This window comes from Cryptomeria japonica, chromosome 2 (assembly GCF_030272615.1).
Source record: "Cryptomeria japonica chromosome 2, Sugi_1.0, whole genome shotgun sequence".
Classification (NCBI taxonomy): Eukaryota; Viridiplantae; Streptophyta; class Pinopsida; order Cupressales; family Cupressaceae; genus Cryptomeria; species Cryptomeria japonica.
In genome coordinates, this window is record NC_081406.1 from 647,785,942 (window position 1) to 647,810,125 (window position 24,184).

Sequence of the window (24,184 nt, forward strand, 5' to 3'; positions counted from 1 at the left end):
GTTGACAAGCTGGGAGCACTTATCATCACGCTACATAAGAAGAGAGCTGAAATGCAAAAGGCAATTAGTGCTTAATCCAGTACAGTTGGCAGTTTTGTCCCATAAGCTATATTTAGTCTCGTGGACGTTAAAATAATTTCTTCTTCTTCTTATCGAAATGGCTAAACAACCGACAAAAAATTACTACCGCAATAAGCGATATTTTTTTGTCGACTACATAGACGTTGCCATTAATTTATGAATAATAATAATTATCCCTAGGTACTATGTAAGGCGTGTGGACTTTCCCTAGACTTTTGAACCACAACTACTTTTGGAATGACGTTTTATTTGGGGTGGGCTGCGGCACTTCGCTCTCAAAACTTGCATGATATTCTAAAACATCTGTGAGTGAGAGAAAATTCAGGGGGAGAAGCGTTGAAAAATCAAACCCCTTTCTATTCGCTTCTTCCGGCTCGTAAACCCTCTTATCCTTCAAAATTTAGAAAGCGAGAAAGCGTAGATTGTTGATATAAATGGCACAGATCAAACCAGAGTAGAGTTCGTGAATAATTTTTTGAGAGATCATGGCGGCCTCTGTAACTGCAACGTCCATATCGACATCGACATCAAAAGCCAGAGATGCATTCGGCTCCGTCTTATCTTTCACTATCCTCATTTTGGTTGCCATTCTCGCTTTTTCCATCCGTCTTTTCTCTGTAAGTGTTTTATAGTTTGTTGTTATTGGAATCAAATTATATCCTTTTTGTACTGCCGATCCGCCTTTTAACCTGATTCTAACTCCAATACTTTCGATCCGTTTCCCTATTAAAGTAGTTTACTATTAATTTGAATATTTTTCCAATTGGATAGCAGATCCCCTGTTCTAGAATGAGTTTTATTTGAAAACCGGATTTTGGAATTTTTAAGATGGAGTTGTAATGATAGTAAAAATATTCTGGTTAGTTATATAAAGAATATTTTGTTATTTGCGCCAGGTTATCAAGTATGAAAGCGTCATTCATGAATTCGATCCTTACTTCAATTACAGAGTTACACAGGTACGTGCTTTTTCTTGTCTTTGCCACACATTGTATTTAATGGAACTACGCAAAAACAAGTTTGACTGACTTTGGAGAAACATAGTCTGCTGTGTGTTAATATAAAATAATTATGATGTTGGAAATTAACCTCTTTTAAGCTTAAGATTTCAAATTGCAGTATCATATTGAAATTACAGGGACTTAGTCATCATTGGTCTGTACATGGTATTGAAGCGTTTACTAGCTAGGAACTAAAACCTTGGGCCTCCTCCTTGCAATTTACCACTAAGCTATCAGCCCCTACAAGTTCTTTTTTTGCTCAAACCTACATTCATATGCTGAACTCTACGATTGACAAGTTGGACCCAAGATGTTCTATTTCTTCTGGTGTTTGTGGCTTGAGGGGAAGTTGGAAAGTTAATCGACGCTGCACCAAAAACAAGCTGTGCAAACGGCTACTAACTAAGTATAGGAGTGCTCCAGCATACCGATGGGAGGTCCTACATTTGATTCCTAGCTAGCCTTTGGTTTCAAAGAGATAAACATGTGTACGTTTCAAATTAGTAGCAATATTTTGGGTTCGGCATACAACACTTAAACAAGAACAGTTCTTACAACAGTTGAGTTAATGTATGAGCAAGAAGCAGTACTCTCCGTGGATTTTTCAGTACCCAGGTTTAGAATTGTAGTTCAAGAAAAGTTGGCGGATGCAGAGATTTTGGGTTGGAGGTTGTATCAATTGTCATAGTTAGGTGAGAAAAGATAAATGACACAGTTGAAGACAAGTCAAAGTTCTGTTCCTATTTTCTATTATTCTTGTGTGTATTATTTGGCCTGTAGCAGCAAAATTTCTTTTGGGAAAAGATCGGCAAACTAAAAGATTAGGATTTAAATGGGAAAAAATTGGATTAAAAAGAAAATATAAAAAAATTAGATAAAATATAAAAACTACTTTTAAATTTTTTTTTAAAGGCATATCCATAGCATAGAGATATGGATAAAATAAGATAGAGTTTAGCCCATGAATTATAGAAAATAGATTTTTGTTGTTTATACTCATTGCTGATTATACTGCATTGCACAAAGCATAGTTCATAGTGCATAAATATTAAATAATAACTAGATTCTGATAGTTTACAAAATTTCAATTACAATATAGTTCGTACAAAGTCAATCTATAAAATAAATACAAAGTTCCAAAAGCTCAAACACAATCATGACTTTTGCTACTACAAAGAGAGCTATGCTAGAGGGCTGCAGGTCTTGTTGATGAAGCTTCTGGGTCAAAGCCTCTCCCAAGTTGTTCAACCACATCACTATCCAAGTTGACCTCTGGTAGGATTTCAAAATCCTCAGGTTCAAGAAAGTCATCATTATTTGCAGTCCATTCAAATTCTGGATTAATTTCATTAAGGTAAATTGGCTTATTATCCTCAGCAGTACCTGATTTTGTCCATGTAGAAATTAGTCTTGTTGTGTATTCTCTATTCTACACTGACTGGTAGGAACATCTGAAAACCTTAGCTGTACCCAAGAAGAATGAGGAATTTAATCCTTAAGGTTGATCACCAGTTCATCATAATTTATAATGATGACTTAGGTACTAAAGATATATCACTGCCAAAGCTACCATAAAGAGATTTTTCGGGCAGTGATTGACATTTACTGTCAGAGATTCAGAAAGCATTAGAAGGGTTACTCAACTCCTTGTATCAATGAGATTCATGAAGAAGGAATTGAATGCAACATTTTATTTGTGGCACTAACAAATATGCATGGCCTTAAGTTCTCATCTGGAAAAGCCAATGTCATAATAATTTGACAAAGGGCAACTACTTCACTAAGACATTCTGCAATTTTCAAACTAACAGGACAGAATACTTTGGATCTTCCAATAGTGAGAGATGCAATGGAATGAAAGAAGTTTATTAAGCCAACAGATTCTCAGATATCTAAATTGTTTGAAGGTCCTGCATTTGAGTCGGAACTGGCCTCTAGTTTTCAAGAGTTAAAAATGTGTATGTTTCAAATTATCAGCAATCTTTTGGGTTCAGCATACAACGTATAAACCAGAATAGGTTTTACAATATTTGAGCGAAGTTGCTGATTTGGATACAGGTTTGGCATTTGGGTTTGCCATATGGTGTATCCTTTTTCCTCGGTTTAATATGGCTGGGTACTACTTTGCAAAAAAACAAAATAATCATAATTCATTAATCATTATTAAACGCTTTCAAGCATGCTCGTATATATATATATAATTTGCAAATAAATAAACCTTGTAATTCATTGATCATTATTAAACATATTGAAGCATGCCCATATATATATATATATATATATATATAAAGTTATATACAAAATATAAAATACTCATAATTCATTGATCATTATTAAATATATTTAAGCATGCCCACACATTATACCATATTATCTAGTACATTATCATTTGTTTTTATATATCAAGTTGTGGGGAAAGGATTAGGAACTCCAATCCATCCATCCAAGCACTTAATTAAAGGAGCAATGACTTTGCCTCCACATATGGTGGCATAAACCTTGTCTAGGGGCAAGGCTTGTTTGCTAACGAGTCTTGAGCTCATTTCAAAGGAAGTGGTAAAGATGATAAAAGCGATAGTCATCAACTTTTCAGTTAGGATAGGGTCTTCCTATTTGTAAAAGTCATGCAGATTCAAGGCACTTAGAGTGTAGTACCTATATATAAAGTAATTTACTTAAAAAATAAAGTCATAATTCATTGATCATTATTAAATATATTCAAGCATGCCCACATATTATACCATTTTATTTAGTATAGTGTTATTCTTTTATATATATCAAGTCATAGGGAAAGCACCAGGAGCTCCAGTCAATTCATCCAAGCACCTAATTAAAGGAGCAATGACTTTACCTTCACATATGGTGACATAAACCTTTTCAATGTGTTTTTAGAATAGTTCCACAAAGTTTCCTGACGAGAGGACGGACTTCAGGGATTGTGTTGATGTGTTTTTTATGCACTTCATGCATAGAATAAAATACCAAGTATTTTATCCTCTCTTGAACAAAATCCTCTCAAACGCTAAGCTATGTGATCATACAAGGTGACTCCAAGGTTTATACTGTTAGGTCTTGACGTGTGGATAACTCAATGGTTTGATGTGATATTGCTGGAATCACAAGGGGGACTTACATTGCACATGAATCTTATTGAAATGTGAAGACTAACTTAACTTGAAAAAAGGATAAAAGGACAAGGATTTAGAAAGACTACGCTACTCCTAAGATCAATGATGACAATGAATGTTACTTAGATAGACAAACTCCTTTGAATCAAGTCTTGCTTTGCCATGACGACAACTACACAAGACTGATGCACTGTTCTAAGGAAAATGGAAGATTTTCATATTGCAAATACATCATTCAAATACCCAATGCTGGTGCAACTTGAATAAGTACCCATAATCGAACTTAGCACAATGATGAGGTTCAGGCTAACTTTACACTATAAGTACAATCAACAAACCACAAAAAGTATGAACCAAGGAATTCATCACAATATCCTCATAAGCATTCACCATGATCAATGAACTTTACTTAAACAATGAGAAGTAGAGACCATGCAATAAGTTGAAATAGCACACCATATTCACCATAATTTCAATGTAGAAAGTATTTTATTACAAGAAGTCTTGGCAACAATCTCCTTTCCTCCTATTCTACTCTACTTGCTACCTAATTACTATTTATGAACTATTATTGTTTGGCTATTAACTATTAACCTTTGCAATAAGAGAATTGAGCCTTATATAGAGCTCCCAATACAATTCAATGGCCTAGATTGATTCACAATCAACGACCAAGATTACATATTGAAAAACCCTAATTAGGGTTTGCTATAACAAACTCTTTTCTTGACCAATGAGATTATTACACTAAATTGGACACATGTTTAACTTTGAATGAGCACCAATAAGAATTGAGGTTAGGTATCTTGAAGTTTGTGCCCCCATAAGGTGAGTGAGGTACATTGCATTTGGATATCTTGACTTGGAATCCTTTGATTGGTGGAATGATGACTGGGATGCCACCTCAACTTGTATTGTAGATCTGATACACCATCATGAAGAAGTGTTGATGCCTTGGGCAATATCTCTTGATACTCAACATTTCCAATTGACTGGTATGATGTGATGATCATATTCCCAAATTGCAGCATCCTTGGGGATCGGGCCTTCTAACTTTGGCTAACTCTTCTAGAACTATCTCCTTGACCCCCCTTACACAATTTCACCTCCTAACTTGGGAATTCCTTGCTTTATCCTTGATGATGTTTGATGTAGACTTAGTGGCGTCTATGCTTGATGTAGAATGTTCATGGTGTACTTGACCTTGATCACCACCCTGTACTGGCTTTGAATCTTGGATTTTCAAAGGAACTTCCGTTGGAAGTTAGTGCTCCATGTATTATGTGTTTGTTTGAGTTGTTTTAAACATCTCACTAATTATAGAGTCGGGCAAAACTACATGGAGAAATTTGGGGAAGACATCTTCCTATATATAATTATTTGTAACGAGTGATTTGGTGTGCAGAAAATAATACGATCTTTTGTTGGTGTATAATACTCTGAAATCCATTATGGTATTAGAGTCATTTTGTTTCTGGATCAGGATCTCCATTCTTTTCTGATTGATCTGTTATAATGTGAGGCCATATTCTTTTTGAAAAGTTTTCATCTACGATTGGAGATGAAACTACATGGATAATTCTTTTTCATTGGCAAGCCATTGTTTCGATCAGCTTGGGATTGGCTCGTGTGGGAACCTCAAATCTTTAGACAATGCAAATGGGTCACTTCGATCACCTAAAGAGAATTGGATGCTAAAATTGTAACCAAGAGATGGTAAGCGTGACTGCTTGCAATTTCTAATCAAGCGGTCTTGTATTTGCGAGAGGAGAAGCAAAGTGGAGATTAAGTTTGGACAGGCCTGCGTGACTGTTCATTATCCCTGGCTCATGTTTTCATTTGCTAGGGTTTTCTCTGTGGCTCGATGAGTCTACTTCATTGCATGGAAAATTATTATTTTCATTTTGTTTGTGGCTTTGATTTTTAAGTTTGGTCTTGAAGTGGTGTGCATGAGTGAAGACCCCCATCTTCGAGTTATAGATGCCGGTGCCCGTGTAGCCTATTGAATTCAGGTATTGAGCATTGCTATTATAAGAGTAAATTATCTTTAGGCAAATTTACAACTAAATGTAATATTAAAACCATCATGGTGCTAGGGTATCGTCACTAGTATCTATGTGGTTATTGTTTGTTACTATAATTTATTGTTAGCTAGGAGATATTTTTCTGTCATAGTCTAAAAGTTTTATAAAATCAATTGTCCTTGTGTTAAAGTGTTATAGTTAAGGTGCATTATTGGTTGAGCCCGACACCTTTGATTAGAGGAGCAGTCATGGATAAATTAAGTTTCATTGAGAAATTCGATGGTAGAGACTTTCATACATGGCAGATACAAATGCGGCTACACTTGATGGAAAAGGATCAGTGGGATGTTGTCAAACCAAACTTAGTCATACCAACTGATGCAAATGAACTTGCGAAGTGGAATATTAAAAGTCAGAAAGCTTTGGGAACTTTTGTTCTCGACTTATCAAAAGTATTTGTACACCATGTGGATTTTGCAAAGTCGGCAAAAGAGATTTGGGAGTCATTAAACAAGGTCTTCAGCTCTGAAGCAGAAAGTGCCAAGACAACATTGAAGCAAAGATTGTATGGACCGAAGATGGAAAAAGGTACAAAAATGGCAGATCTTATCAATAAATTTCACTCTCTCCTAAATCAGCTAGCTGGGATTAATGAGAAAGTAAAAGATGATGATGCCAAATGGCTTCTGAATGGTTTGCCTAAAAGTATGTCTGGGATGGTGTTTACTTTAAGCAAGATAACCATTAGTCCTGAAGGGGTAATATCTACTTTATTTGATCATAATGAAGATTCAGAATCTGAAGAGGTCTTATTTGTACATAACAAAGCAAGAAAAGGAAAGTACAAATCTAAGAATATTCCTTCAAAAGGAAAAATCAAATGTTTCTATTGCAATGAAATGGGACATGTAATTTTGAATTGCAAGAAGAGGGCACAAGATCTACTAGATGTTAAACTGGATCATCATGCTTCCTTAGCTGAAGAAACTGATTGGGAAAACCATGCCAATGATGAAGAGCTATCATGTCCCAGTGATGAAGAATACACGCTTTAGATAAATTCAAGAATGGAGGACGAAGGCATCGGAGGTCAGAGGTCAATCAGCTACCTCTCGTCAGTCACCAACGATGGGGCCACTTATCAGCTTTGGTGGCATTCTATTTTCTAGTATGCAACATGATATGTTTTGTTTTTCAGTGTTCCTGGTTGTGCGAATAAGTGGAATTTCATATTGTGGGGAGGAATATAACCAATGTTTCATTCCCTTTTGTGATATGTCTGTTGATTCCTATATAACTTCCCTAGTGTAGAATATTGTAATGAACAAAAGCACTAGTGTAATGCAGTTCATGGATCTTGAAAGGGTTTGTGGGAGGATCCAGAAAACCACACGAGGTAGATAGTTGGTGGGTTCATGTTCATATCCAGGTTCGTGGTAAGCCTGTGTGAAAACCATGAAAGGTTGATGGGAGGTGTCTTTCGTTTGAATCAAGATCATGAGCCTGGAGAGTTGGGCTTATTGCAAGTGGAGAGTGTGAGTTTTTACCATGTTTGCACAAAGGGGGGGAATGTTGGAAATTAGTGCTCCACGTATTATGTGTTTGTTTGAGTTGTTTTAAACATCTCACTAACTATAGAGCTGGGCAAAACTACATGGAGAAATTTGGGGAAGACATCTTCCTATATATAATGATTTGTAATGAGTGATTTGGTGTGTAGAAAATAATACAATGTTTTGTTGGTGTGTAATACTCTGAAATTTATTAAATTCAAGATATTTGGAAGATTTTCTTCATTTCTGCGCCTTGAACGTTTTGAATCCCTTGGTGTTGATCCCTACACTTGCTTTATAGTGTCTTTCCTTGATGTGATTGTGTGATCTCTCCTTTACTTGTTGGAGTCCTTTATTACTATCTTTGATTATCTTCCATGTTATATCTTGAACTGCTGATCATCTTTGCCTTCCTTACGAATGTTATCCCCGAAGTTGCATGCTGATCATCTTGTTACCATTGCTTTGTTGAAGTTGTGAAGTCTATCGTCTTGCTTGTATAACTCTTGATGTTGATCTTTTGACACAACACCCCTGAGATTTTGATGCTAGTAGCTGCATTGATATCTCTCTATGAAGTCCATTTGCTCTTGAACTCTGGCCTCACATCCTTATGCTTCCCTTGTATTCGCTTGCAATCATACCTGCAAGAGAAGTATAATTTGAATGAAAACATCATCAAAATTAATTACATCTTCAAGTATAAATGATCTTTCATGTATTTAATTTAGGTCTAGGCCTAATAGAAACCCCACACGCCTCATTTAAGTCTGCACTTTACAATTAAAATCCACACGCTGCAAACTTTAGGTCTTGGCGTTAAGGTTAAATCCATATGTTTCATCTTGTTGCCATAGTATAGGTCAGCCTTAATGCTGCCTTGATCACTTCTATACGTTGATAATTAAGTCTTCATGCTTCATGTTTGAATTCATACGCTACATCCTTGCATTGACACTCCTTATTATAGGTCCGGTCCTATGTTTAATAATCCATATGCCTTAGGCTTTAGGTCTTAGCTTAATTCGAATTTGATTCCTAGGCTTCGTATGTTTTAGTTTCCCTATCTCCACGTTTTATTTTAGGATCTCCTCTCCACAGGTTGCCTTTTAGGACCACCCTGATATGCTTCATGTTTAAGTCTCCTTTCACATTTTTTTATTTATGTCTAGACACTTTATATTGCTTTTAGGCTCACACGTTTGCTTTAGGGCAGGAGCAATCTTTACACGTTTCATGTTTGGTTTGAGTCCTCATGCTTGGATTTGGGTCCTCCTTCATATGTTTCACTTAGCTTTTGGTCCTTATGCGTTTCACTTTGCTTAATATGATGAAGATAGGACCACTCTCAGCATGTTACCTTTTAGATCTGCCCTATGTTTGATCTTCCTTATGTTCACATTAAGGTCTGCACATTTCAATGAGGATCCACACATTTGATTTAGGTCAGGACTTTCAGATTTAGGTCCACACACTTGATTTAGGTCAGGATTCCACATGTTTCACATTGAACCCACACGTTTCAGCTTGTTTTGTGCTTAAGTCTCATCCATAAGGTGGAAAATCGCACCTCATAGGGATTAATTTGTCCCTACTTTTCATTGATCCTTGTATACCATGACAAAAAGTTGCAATGCGAATGGATAAATTTCATTTTAAACTCTGATTGCTCATTGGTGGAAATCCATAGGGATAGGGACAAATTTAGTCCCTATAAAATTCATTCAACCTTTAGCCAGTTTATTACCTTGGGGAAAATCGATAGGGATAGGGACAAATTTAGTCCCTATGAATTTAGTCAAATATTGCAAGGTATTTTGTCTAGTGGAGATTTGATAGGGATCCCTATTTTTGTTACCTTGTCCTTATGAATTTCTCTTTGAATTTTGTCCACTTGATGAAGAGAGTGGAGAATCGATGTGCATGGAGACCTTTTGATCTATGACTTTACTTGATTTGTCCCTATGAATTTTGTTCAATCATTTTAGCAAGCCTGAGTCATTGAGTGGAGAATCGATATGTATAGGGACTATTTATGAAAATTCATTTTTCTTTGCATGTTTTATCCCCAAGTGGAAATTCAATAGGGATAGGGACACGGTTAGTCCACATGGAATTTGATCAATCATCAACAACTTTTCACTTCAAGTGGAGATTCGATATGTATAGGGATTATTGATCTTCATTTTGTCCCTATGAAATTTTGATTCGACCTCTATAGGGACAAGTTAGTCTTTATGAATTTGTTCATAGTGAATTTCTATTTTTCATAAGGACTTTTTGATCCATGACCTACCTTAGGCTTGTTTCATCTCCTTTCATATTCCACCTAGAGTGGAAATTCGAATTCCATATGGATATGATTGATCTTTGATTCAATTGCTCATGAATTTCCTTCGTTCAAATTTGCATTGCTTGTTCAAATTACTTCATTCACTCAATTCCCTAAGTGGAAAATCGATCTCCATAGGGACTAAGTGGATTTTTATTGATCATTCTTTGCTTCAAATCTTAGGAGTGGAGATTCAATCTCCATAGGGACTTTTCACCTTTTCATCACAAAATTCACATTAGCTTGCAAACACTTGGACAACTGAGCATTCTAGATGACTTCCTTGCATTTTGACAACTTTTTGCATTCTTTGACAACATTTCTTGCTTCATGACAACTTTAATCTTGATACAATACCCTCTCATAAGCAAAGGTTAAAACTAGGAAATTATTGCTAAGCTAAGGCAATCTAAGCAAAACATCTACATAATAAGCAAAAAAGTGGGGTTCCCCATTCGCAATGGGGTGATGTGTGAAAAGGTCACAACTGATCGGGGGACCAAGGGCCTAAATTTGGGGACGACAGGGAAAGCGGTGGAGCAGTGCTGATATAAAAATAGAGGTGAAATGAAACCTTCAAGGGAAAATCCGCAATATAACATCTTCGTGAGTGCCCCATGAAAGGCCAACTAGTTCTCATGAAGTTAAAGGTTGCAATCAATATGTAATGCTTGGTGGTGGAAGTGGTGATGCTATGGCGGGATGTTTCCCCCAAGTTCCCAAGTCTTGAAAATGTCCCCCTTTAGGGGACGCGTTTTTTTTGGGGGAGACGCGTCCTCGTGGAACACTGGTTTATAGTGAAGCAAGGCTTGTATGCTGCTAAAAAAATGGGTGTAATGATCATTTCGAAGGAGATAGTAAAGGGGATAAGATTGATATTTGTTGATTCTATTTGTTAGGGTGGGGGCTTCCTATTCGTAAAAGTCATGGTGGATTCGAGGCACTTTAAAGTGTAGTGTCTCCTTGAGATCTTTCTTGCAAACAGGGATATTGTCAAAGACAAAGGTCTTAGTTGTTGAAAGCCTTATGGAAAAGAACTTGGTGGAGTTTTTGCATAAGGGGTAAAGGGGATTCAATAGGTCATCAATGTCAGTGAACACTAGATTCACAAGGAATTTAGGGTGCCGAGGCCAGACCATGGGTGAAGCTAGACCCAATGGAGATGTGAGTTCAAATAGTTGAAATTAGTAACTTAGCATTTGAGTTAAGGTACGAGCAAGAAGTGTTGATTGTAACTAGGGTTATATGGGTTCGGATTGCCTTAAGGCAACATCCGAACCCCCTTTAGGACCGGGTCCTATCCTAGGGTAACGTGACCCTATCTTATGCACAATCCAATACCACGCTATGCAAAATACACACCATTTAATTATTGGCGCCAAAAACCCAAGGAGGCCGACTTGTATTTCAAGAGTAAAAGATGTATATAAATAAGTGACAATTTGCAAGTCAGAAAACATTCAATTCATTTCATTTTTCATATATGCGAATGAGAAAACAGCTCTGCTCATCAAGTGCAAATTAATAAGGAAGAAGGTGAATTCATCCAGACTTATGCGAATTTGTGCAAGATGACCTAGGTGGTGTTGTGCAACTTGAAGGACATAGAAAGAGCAGATCTGCTACACAAATAGATCAGATCTGATAGAAGAGCTAAGTATTGTAATTGTGCATTTTAAGAGGAGAATATATAATCCGACCTGTGGGTCTTTCATGCTGGGTTTTTCCTCATTAGAGGTTTTCCTAGGGTATGCTTGTTGTCTACTGTTTTATTTCTGATTTATGTTGACTTATTAAATACTGCAAATCTGATTACAATCTAGGGCATATTTAATTTATGTTGGTCTAATAAAATACTGCAAATCTGATTACAAACTAGGGCATAATTAATTATCTAAATCTGATTAACATACCTAAGGTTTAAAATCTACAAGAAGTAGCAGTGTTCATGGATTTCTGGTATGCAAGTCGAGAATTGTATTTCAAGAAAGGTTGGGTGGTGCAAATTGTAAAAGTTAGATTAGCAAAGATTAAGTGCATAGTGGAAGACAAAGGAGTTATGTACCTAGGGATATGATATTATAATGTACTTAGGTAGGTGGAGATGCTGACATGTGGCACACATCTCTTAGGTTAGCTATAATGGGTCATTTGGACAACTTGTGTAATTAATTATATTAGGTGATGAGTGGGCCTTTATTAGGATTGTCCCTTCGTTGTATATTAGGAGGTCCATATAAAGGAGGTAATTATTATTGTAAGAATATGTGTGGAGTATGATATTGTATTTGGGATCTCTTGGAGATATATATTTGAATGACTTCTTCCATAAAGAGTATTGTATAGTGTTACCCTACGTCAAGGGTTTACTCCATTTCTACATATATTAGATATTAGGGCACCTTGGCCCATGAACATCTATTGTTTTGTGTGAGATATATTGTATTCATTATATTATTTCCATTACTATATGCGTAGATAATATCACGTGGTATCAAAAACTTGTGTAATTAATTTATGTCAAGGATGAGTATGTCTTCATTAGGATTATCCATCCATTGTATTATTAGGAGGTCTATATAAAGGAAGTAATTATCATTGTAAGGATGTGTGTGGAATATGATATTGTAATTGGGATTTCTTGTTGATATAGTGTGGAGTGTAATGTCCCCTACCTGATCTATTTCAATATATTAAAATTGATTGATATTCTTCAATTAGTTATTATCAAGTGCTTATCTATTTTCCTCATTAGATGATTAATTTCATCATTCATAGTTCTTAATATAGATATCAGATCTTGCTACTACTTCAGTTTTAAGAGAAAAGGGTTTACGTATGTTACCAAAGCACTTAGAGACCAACTACAATAGGTTCCCTCAAAGTTTACAGATCCAAGCCCTTACCTATCTTGGGTCTATACCCTCAAGGTTTATGGGTTGCTGATCCCGACCCTATCTTGGGATTTAACCTATTGCTTGGATTTAGACTGCCCCTCTTTGGAACATCTCATTCCCATCTTCTTAAATACGGACAGTAATAACATGATTTAGACTAAGTATAAATATTTCTTATGTATTATGAATATATTTGTGAAATTGCGTATGACTGTCATACATATTGCAGTCCATATTAATGTTACTATCAATTCCGCATAAGAAGATTATTGGGCTTCATATATTAAGCATACTTATTAAAAACATTCCATGCATACCACCAAGAACAAGGATGTTACTGCCTGTAACTTAATAACAGTTTTGATCTGATCTGATCCATGGTGATGTAACTGGATGCTTTGATTCCTTTTTCTTTACATCTCTCAATGTGAGGGAGAGGTCATACCTCTTCATCATGCATGCCCTTTGGCAAGGGACACACCCTTTCACCATTAACACCCTTTGAAAGTGTGCAACTCTTCATTATTTCTGCCCTTTCAAAGGGACACAACCTTTCACAATCAGACCTGCACTTCTTATTTAAATCAGATCGGCACTTCTGATTTCCAAGTTATCCCCCTCCCAAATGAGGTTCTCTTCTCCCTTTTATATCTTATTGTTGAGGGAGTCACAACTTTTCCTTCCATGTCTTTTAACCATTCATTAACTTAATTAAATTTTAATTAATTATATTCTTTATATTATAATTTAATTTTTAATATTTTAATTTTATTATTATTATTTATTATTAAATTCTATTTCAAAGGGGGGACATTACATGGAGTGGCTTCTTCCATGAGGAGTATTGTAATGTGTTAGCCTACCTCAAAGGTTTACTCTATTTCTGCATATATTGGATATTAAGGCATCTTGGCTCATGAACATGTCTTGTGTTGTGTGAGATCTATCTTATTCATTATATTATTTCCATAATTATATGTATGGATCTTATAATAAGGCAAAGGTATATTCCTATTATTTGTTATTCTTGTGTGTATTATTTAGTTTGGCTGTGTATTCTCTATATTAAACTGATTAGTAGGAACAATTAGAAAAAAAATTGTTTGTAGCTATAAGGAATGAGAAATATAATCATTAATGTTGATCACTAGTTCAAGAAAATATATAGTGATGACTTAGGTACTAAAAATAGATCACTTCTGCAACTATCATAAAGAGATTTGTTTGGTAGTGATTGACGTTTAACATTAAATAGAAAGAAATGAATTATATTAATGTTTGTGGGTGACCAAACGTGGGTCAATGGGAATTAAAACTACATTAGTATACAGTAGAAAATTTTGGGAGATAAAATCCTAGAGAGGCCCAAAAAGAGGAAGGAACAAAACAAAAATTCAATACAGCTGCAAACCTCAAACACACGTGGTCAAGAAATCAATACAAATAATTGAATAGGGACAAGATCGCAAAGAGCATAAGCTGAGGAGTATCAGAGAGATAGGAGAAAAGCATCAAGGTTATCTTTGTTTAAGATTGAATGGAGGAGTTATATACATCATCATTGATCACCGCAAGAGGGCTGGTACAAAATTTGTAGTACTCATTGAGGGGTCTCTAAGGCTGGAAGGGTTGCGTTTGGGATTCTAAGAGGAAGCAAGCCCTTCCCTTTAGAATCACTCGTAACATCCAAGGCCATTCTAACTCCTATGCTAATGAAGAGGCTTGTAGTATGCATCTGCCCTTGCAGCTAGTTGGGTGGTTGAAGTGGAGTAGGTCTATGTGATCAATAAGGAGATGAGCCATGTCGAACTATGTTGCTAAGGTGGGATGTGGTGGGGCACTTGAGTAGAAGAGATAATTTGTCTAAAAATTGACTCATAGGTCAATTGGCATCTATATGTGAACTAGTGGTATCCAAAGGCCATGTAGAGTGGCTTGTCTTTTGGATGGAATGGAAGGAGGTAATTAACTTGGAGGCTAAGACCCTTGGCAAAGATTTGTGTTGAAGGGTGATGCCCTTGTTTCAACATGTAAAATATTTAAACTATGGTAATGAAATAATTAAGTTAAATGATTTTAAGAATATAAATAATAGAAACTTTAGAAACAAAATGAATTTACATAGAACACATGAATTTACGTGGGGAGAACCATTACTGGTAAAAAACTCCACAAATATAGCATCTATATTATAAGAACACAACCTGGGGAGACTTCTTATCAAACTTCCACAAGCCTCTTGAACAATTTACTCCAAATTCAATAATATTTCACCACACAAAAAATGGTGAGAAATCCTACCTTAAATACAGGGATAAAGGTTGGTAAAATACCTGAAAGGGTAGTTACTGTACCTTTTCAATAACAATCTTGTTTACAATTAATAAATTAAGAACTTTTAACAGTTCTTTAATTTATTAATTATTCATAAGAAATGTGGAATGCTTTTAAAGCATTATGATAAGAACATTATGTATTGTAAGGGTTTGACTCCTATTAATATTATGTTTTAACACTTCCCCTTAAGCATTAATAGGGGACAAATCCTGTCAATTTCTTTAAAAAGAAAAACATGAAGTACCCCAATGATGCAGGTCTTCTCGACAAGGATAAATGTAGACACAAATATATGACAAAATGAAAATCATGTATTCTGGACTACATGAATATCATTTTGTCATAATTTATTGTCTCAGTGTTCTTAATAGATGCTATTTAAAAGGTCTTAATAAGATTTTGTTTGAGTTCCTGGTTTTGTCAAATCAGCCTCTCCCCAGGTTCATAGTACCCGTAGGACTTAATACAATTTGCCCGTAGGTCTTAATACCATGTGCTCGTAGGACTTAATACAAGTGGAAGATTTAAAGAGAGTATTTTACTAGCTGCCCATAGGACTTATGCATATGACATATAGGATCTATCCATTAGGAGGTGACATTGTCATGTATACTCCCCCTCAATGGCAGCTCCTTGAGGGCAAGCATTGATCTGAATTTGGAGAATTTTGCAGTGCATAATGGATTTGTAAAAATGTCTGCAACTTGATCTTCAGTTTGGCAATTTCAAAGAGAAATATCTCCATTTAAGACTTTCACTTATGAAGTGAGCTTGAATTTCAATATGTTGAGATCTTTCATGATAAACAAGATTCTTAGCAAGTGCAATACAACTTTGATTATCACATAGGAGTGTGGGGCTAGGACTTGATTCCATTTTAACTCTCCTAGAAGTTGGTTTAACTAGATAGCTTCTTGAGCTTCTTTAGAGGCACTTCGATATTCAGCTTCTGTAGATGATAGTGCTACAGATGAGTGTTTTTTAGAACTCCATGTGAGTGCACCCGTTCCAAGTTTAAACACATGTCCAGAATTGGATTTTCAATCTATGGAATCCCCTGCAAAATCAGAATCTCAATATCCATATATATGTGCATTTTTAGTATGAGAATAATAAAGACCAAAGTTAATGGTTCCTTTGATATATCTTAAAATACGTTTTGCCATTTTCCAATGTTGAACATAAGGTTATTGCATAAATTGAGATACAACACCAACTACATATGAAATATCAGGGCGAGAGGTAAATAGATAAATTAGGCTCCCAATTAATTGTCAATAAAGAGTGGAGTCAAACTTTTCACAAGGAGGATGAGACTCAAGTTTGATACCAGTTTCAATAGGGGTAATTTATGGTTGCAATAGACATATTGAACTTTTGAAATAGAGTTTTGGGCATATTTTGCTTGAGATATAATGATTGAATGATGCTCTTGAAAAATTTGACATTCCTAAAAAACTAGGTTGCCAGTTCGGGTTCGGGCACCGGTTAGGGTTCGAAGAACTGGTACGTTGGTATGGCAAAATTTTGAAAAGGGGTTTGGGTTCATTAGTACAAAAACATGTAAATTATATATATATATATATATATAGTGTGCAGCCTATAAGCATGAATTAAGATTAGCATGTCACATAGCATCATATAAACAACAAAACCAACATAAACTTGTAATCATAGCATCATGATCATACCATAACAACATCATGTACATCAAGTTTAGTATCAAAATGATAAAATATTCAAGTATCATTGTTTCCAACTTTCAACAATTTAAAGTTGATCATCAAATGGATTCTCTAATTCATCATCCTCATTCTCCTCCTCATCATCATTGACATTGACATTAGATGAATCAATGCCAATGCCAATGCCACTTACACTTGCACTTTAAGTTTGCTCACTATTTGAGTCATCAAATGCAACAAGCTGAGAAGTGAAATCATCCAAATCAGTATGTTTTGGCTCCATATCCCACATCTTCGTTTCCCCTTGCTTGTAATCATGTTGCTTGTGTGAAATGAACCAAGTTAATGTTTTAAAACTCACTTTTAGGGTCATATTTTAATTTTTTATGTGGTGGAATTCAAAAAAAAAAAATCCATTTTTGGGCTGTCAGACCCCTGGGTTCGACCTGGTTCGAACCAGGCCTGTGAATCACGAACCCTGTTTGAACCACAGGCATACCGGACTTGAACCTTGAACCAGGACCAGACCGGACCAATACCAGGGGTCTAGGGGGCCGAACCCGGTAACTTAGCTAAAAAATGATGAAGAAGCCCTAAATCAGTCATTTCAAAGGTAAGATATAGTTTTCTTTTTTTATATTTTAGTATTAATGATGAGAGACTACATGTATTAAGTCATTGACATATACTACAATGATAACTATATGATTCAAATTTAAAAAATAAATCATTGTTAGATTTACAACTGGAGATACCTAAGTTTTGAAAGATTTTTTTTTAATTTGGAATACCATGCTCGAGGAGCTTGTTTGAGTCCATAAAGGGATTTTTTGAGTTTACAATTTACATACATAGTTTTCTTTTTCTTTTTGTACAAATCCTTGAGGTTGATGCATATATATTTCTTCTTGTAAACCTCCATTCAAGAATGCATTTTTAACATCCATTTGGTGAATTTCCCATCCATTTTGGGCAGCTAGTGCAAGAAGTAAACAAATAGTGGCCATTTTGGCTACTTGTGCAAATGTTTCATCATAGTCTATGCCTTGTTGTTGAGAAAAACCTTTGGCCACTAATTTGGCTTTATATTTATCAATATTTCCTTGAGGATCATATTTTATTTTATAAATCCAACAATAATTAGCAATATTATGATTATGGGGTAGTGGAACAAGTTTCCATGTTTTATTTTTAATGAGAGCATCATATTCTATTTGCATGGCATTTTTCCAGTTTTGATTTTCATTTGTTTCTTCAAAATTTTGGGGTTCAACTTCGTATAGTGTCATTAAGGCAAAATATGCTACATTTGAATCTTGAATTATGGATTGAACCCACTTAGGTCTTTTAGAAGGTGTATCAAGATGATCATTAGAGGTTGATTGATTATTTTCTTCATAATTTGATGTTTCAACAATATTGTTAATTGAGTTAGGTAAGGGGGATTCTAAGATATGAACATTTCGACTTAGAATAATATCTCTCTTTGAGGGATCATAAAGTCTAACTCCTTTTGTATTTATCCCATGCCCAACAAATATACATTGAGTAGATGTGGAGTTAAGCTTTTGTCTCTTTTGTTTAGGGATATGAACATATGCAAGACTCCCAAATATTCCGAGATGAGAGATATTAGGTTTTTGATTTGAACATTTTTCTAAGGGAGTTGAAAGATGTAAAGATTTTGTAGGAACTCTATTTAAAATACATATAACTGTATTCATAGCTTCAGCCCAAAGATGGTAGGTCCAAGTGACCCATATATACTGTTTGTAAATGTCCTCATTAGTAGCTCTAGTGATGATCTCTTTTGAAGGAAAGTGTCGAGTAGAAGCATCCAAGGAATACATGATAGGAGGTAGTTTATCAATAGAGATGTTGATAGAAATGAGCAGGCTAGTCGTAGGGTATCTTCAATGTTGGCGTCCATTGGAGCCCAATGAAGCAATCCACTTAGAGGAACAAAGATAATTATGGATATCCCTAATGACTAGAAGCTAAATCCACCATGGATCTGAGTTTGTGGATGTAAAAAGTAAGTTGGAAGATAGTCATGAGACATAGTGGCTGGGTGGCAAACTCAACTTGGACAATGCTCCAAGGAACAATCCCCTCGCAATGAATTATGCAATGTAGTAGGAGAGTTTGGATCCTCTCAATATATAGGCCTAATCAATAGACCTGAAGCTAGGTCCCCAAACTTCAAACACGTAAAATTTTAGGCTTGATGATTGTTTCAAAAAGATGTATCTTTGGCGGGCATCTTTGAAGTGGATTTGGAAACATTGATGCTCGAAGACATATGGAGGCATAACCCTTGCAAAAATGTAATTCAGAGGCAGGCTTCATTTTGAGGGATGGACTAGGAAATTGGATTCCCAAGGATGTGTAAGCTGATGTGATCTCCAAAGCTTCCCTCTTGTGGAAGAATTGGAATTTGAAAAGAGAGTGTTTGGAGATGTCAAAAATCATGGCCTTAGTTTTAATAAGGTTGACTACAAGCTGGTAAAGTCCACAGGCAAGGGCATCAAGTTGCCCAAGAATGAGAGAGAAAAACAACATCACTGGCAAAAGGCAGTATATGGCTATAACCACCTCATGTAAAATACAACCATAATCTATACGAGTGTGCCACTGAAAAACTGCTCCAACTCATCAATGTAAATGCTGAAGAGGGTCAGTGGGAGAGGACACTTTTCTTTGACCTCAATGGTACTCTTCACAAAGTCAGAAAGACCATGAGAAGTATGCAATTGTCCATAACTGTCTCATAAAGCCTCCAAGTTGCAGTAATGAGAGAAGCATGAATAGGGACATTGCATGTAATTTGGAAAAGGAGGTGTCTTGGAACCAAGTCAAAGACCTTCTTGAAACCTATAAAACTCTATTACCAGGTTCGCCTGTTTTGGTCCATGCACCTGAATTGGGTTCGCTTGGGTTCGAGGTCGCCTGGGGGTTCATCTGGGTATGTACCCAGGGATTTGGGTTCACCAGGTACGAACCCAAGTGTATCCAAAGGCACTGAGCACCAAAATATAACAAAACAGACATTTTTGACCTTTTTTTTGCATCCAAAAACTCTAAAATGTCCCTAAAAGCACCCCTTCTATCGTTGGGTTTTCCTCATGCATTGATCAATGATGAAGTAGCATACTATTAAATGTTTTTCTTCTGCCATTTTGCATTGATCAATAATGAAGTATCATACTATCAAATGTATTTAGTTTTATAATTTTGTATATATATATATGTATGGACAAACCTAACTCATGAACCCAAAGGGCAAAATTTTTTTTGCCTGAACCCACGAACTGGGTTTGCATGCCCGAATCTGAGCCCGAACCCAAACTGGTAACTTAGCTATAAAACAACAAAAGACTTTAGAAGGGCTACTCAATTCCTTGTATCAGTGATACACTTTAAGAAAGCATTGAATGCATTTATTTAATTTGGGACAATAACAACTCTAGATGACTGAAAATTATCATCTGGAAAAGCCCATGTCATAACAATCAGACAAAGTGCAACTATTTCACTAAAAAGCAAGGCCTTTTAACTACTGTTATTAAGGCATTCTGCAGTTTTCAGAGTCACACAAGGACAAATGTAAGATTTTGGAGCTTTAAATGTTTAGGGCTGCAATGAATGGAAAGAAGCGTGTTGAACCAACAGATTAGGAGATGTCCAAATTGTTGCAAGATTTTGTATTTAAGACGTGGGATGGGTGATAAAAGAAAGCAATTGTGAGACAGTCGTTAGTGAAGGCAGGAAGAGATCATGTGGTGATAATGCTTTTGTTAATAGTGAATGGTGAAACACTTAATGACATGCTGTGTAATGTGTGGAATTGATTGCCAATTAATACCCTTAAGACAAAGGATTTTGCTAGGTCTTTGGTATTTTCAATTCTGGGGAATCCAGTTGTGAAGGAAAACATAGACAATATTTCCTCAGAGAGGATGACTATATGACAAAAGGGACAGCACATGGTATACTAACAAAAATTATGACAGATTACACAATGTCCAGTATGTATTTATTTTGCAAGATTGTTTTATGCAACCATTTCTATGAAGTTTTTAATGTGTTTTATGTCCATGCATTAACACCATTTAGCAAGGGGAACAACTCAATAGGGAAACATATATCCAACAAAGCAAATTAACTGGCTCAATTTTGCTTTGTATGCCTATATTTGCATGCAAGAGCTCCATCTTAGACAGTTTTTGGAAACTGCATGGATTAGCCTCAACAGAGAAAGCTTCCGAGAGTTTGAAATGAAGACACCCTGAAGAGACAAGTAACCATATTAGACAGGTGTGGATTTTATTGCAGCTTAGCACTGTGATTAGATTCTAACATGCTCCATACTTCAAATGTCGGGGAAATGGCTTTTCTGCCCAACCACGGACTTACTAGTCCCTTGTGCCATATCCGATTGGACTGGTTCGACCCTTCGCAGGGAGGTAACGGGAAATGGAACTCATGCCATCTGAGACTTGGTGTTTAGGACCTACACTAACTAGTCGGTCATACACTATGGGTAACCCCCAACTAGTATGACGGTTCTAACTAGAGGTGTATCTGGTTCTAGTGATCTGATGGTAGCTTGCATTATGCAGCACCACCTTGGCCAAGGTTTAAATACTGCAAGCACGATTAAACGTGCTATCAATGATCACCACCTTTCTCGGCATAGGTCTAGGTTCAAGTAGGTTTCACCAACAAAGAGCCATAACTGCACTCACTTGGGAACTATTGACCATACAATTGTTTAACATTTTTTTTTTGTTATCAGCACTAATTCTCTTAAGAAGTTACTGTTTTATTTTTCTCATGCATGATAGCAAAGGTTTGTAATAATACAACTTATTCCCTGGATTGAGAAAGTAAGGGGCATAGGTGCTGCCAGCTGTCCGTTCAACCCTTAAATTTGGAATGTACCCCACGCCTGACATGTCTCTGCTGCTGTCATGGCAATTTTGAGGGTATTCTCTTTAATGGAGATGCTATCTGCATCATGGCACAGCCGTGCTCTACCCACTACCTTCCTAGGCTAGGGTTTTAGTTTTAACATGATCTAGGAATGGTAAATCTCAAATAGATAGGTCATCCTTTCTGCTGTCATGATTTTTCAGACTTAGGCAATTCTGAGACGGCCCGATTAAGAGGCAAACTCTTCATTTTTCAAGTCTATCGGTTATGCACACCCTTCATAATGAATGGTATATTTTTGCATAACTTAACAGTTACACCCACTTTATTTCCTATATATACATATACAAGCCTGTGTTGATGTACAAATGCATGATGCATTAGAATTTAGCTCTGCTGTTATTTTTCTAGGTTTGGTTAATTCTGAGTCAGCCCAAAATTAAGAAGGTAACTGCTTCATACTACCAGTCTTGGGTATGTAAACCCAAAGAAACGGGACTCGAACTCGGCAAGGCCGACTCGGACACGGACTCGGACTCGGGACTCGGCGTCAGACTCGGCTCCAGACTCGGTTGGACTCGGGAAAGTGAAAAACTCAAGAAATTTAGAGATTTTTAAAGATTCAAAACTTGTTTCAGGCACCCTTTATTGAATACACCTTAAAGACACAATAACATCATCAAACTCGGCTCATTTGATTACATACACAAGTATGCATCAATCACATAAGCATAAACGCAAATTGTAGCTGAAGGAAATAACAAACATAGATATATAAATATTGTCAAATGTATACAATATTACAAAACTCATGGAATAAAAAATCCATGTCATCATATGATCATCACCAAATGTTTCATACAAATACCAAAGGTAAATACAACTACAAGCCTATGGCTCAGAGGAGCCTGCACCCTCCGGCCCCAGCCCCCTGCGAAGGCATCTAAGGTAGGTCCTGGATGATTCGACAACCATAGCCGCTCCCCGTGACACCATGCCATGCTCACCAACATCAGGAACATCCATGTCACTATCTGCCTTTGAATCTCCTGTCTGTGCTCGTGCTCTCCGCTCCTCCTCTGCCATGGCTACAGTCTCAGCCTCTATATCTACCTGGTCGATCCAATTAGTGTCAGACTCAGAGGTTAAATTTTCCCTACTTCTATCGATGCAGTTCCCCCCCATATTTTTCGATGGGGGCTTGGGGGCAGCGCCTCCAAGGTGGGGTCAAGGGGCATCGCCCCTTGCGGGGTCAAGGGGCAAAAGTTGTAGTGAACAAAGACGATACCATTCATTTTAAAAAAACTTATCATTTAATAAAGCCGCTGGTTGTTATTTTTCTATTGGCTGGCATGTTGTAACCCTAATTTTGCTCATTCTCAGGCAGAGGTTGTAGTGAACAACGACAATACCATTCATTTAAAACAAACTTTTTAAATTTTTTTTTTTTTTCATTTTACTAACCCAGCCAGTAGTCGAGTTTGGGGCTCAGGACTCGCCGAGCATGACTCGTACTCGGACTTGGCGAGTCTGGGTGAGTCCCGTTTCACTGTGTAAACCCCCCCAAACTGATTGGTATATTTCAGCATAACTTACTGGTTATAATCTTTATAATTTTCAGAATACGGTTCATCCTTAGATTGTTTATCTCCTTATATTCATATATATATAAAGTTCCTATGTATGAACTCATATATTTGCTTGCAATTACGTTTATATAGTTGCACATAGTTCCCAAACTGGTTTAAACCCTTCAGCAAGGCTTAACAAGACATTTAAGTAAGTCAGTCTGCATACCCATATATATATATATATATATAGCTGTTATCTACAACACAATGAAACTGAGATTCCGCTGTTAAGAAAGAGTCTAAAATAGCAGATATTTAGCAGAAATAGTACGTATATCTCCTTATAACTGCAGAAAATTCAACCTTATTCAACGTATAAGAGCAACTACATTATACTTGCTCCAGGTTGTGCAAATCTTAGGAAATCAAAATAGAACAGAAGATTTACAAAATTTTCATTATTCCTTTTTAAGAATGCCCAACACAGTCAAATCGTATATGACAGAAAATACTTTTGCACTTTCTTCTTTCCCATTAAATTCAACCAAGAATTCGAACTTAAGGAAGGAATGAAAGAAATAACATGCTACTAGGTTTTGCGAATATTACATATTCTGAACAATGAGGGTTTAGCAACTGA

At 36.2% G+C, this 24,184-nt stretch overlaps 1 protein-coding gene across 1 annotated transcript in view; it reads left to right on the plus strand.

The window, feature by feature from the left end:
- The first annotated feature begins 303 nt into the window (after window positions 1–303).
- LOC131054677 (dolichyl-diphosphooligosaccharide--protein glycosyltransferase subunit STT3A) overlaps window positions 304–24,184 on the plus strand; it is a 111,584-nt gene continuing 87,703 nt past the window's right edge. The window contains exons 1-2 of the mRNA XM_057989237.2: window positions 304–698; window positions 978–1,040. Coding sequence (XP_057845220.2) covers window positions 567–698; window positions 978–1,040 — 195 coding nt within the window. The 5' untranslated portion in view covers window positions 304–566. The remainder of the gene's footprint in view (window positions 699–977; window positions 1,041–24,184) is intronic.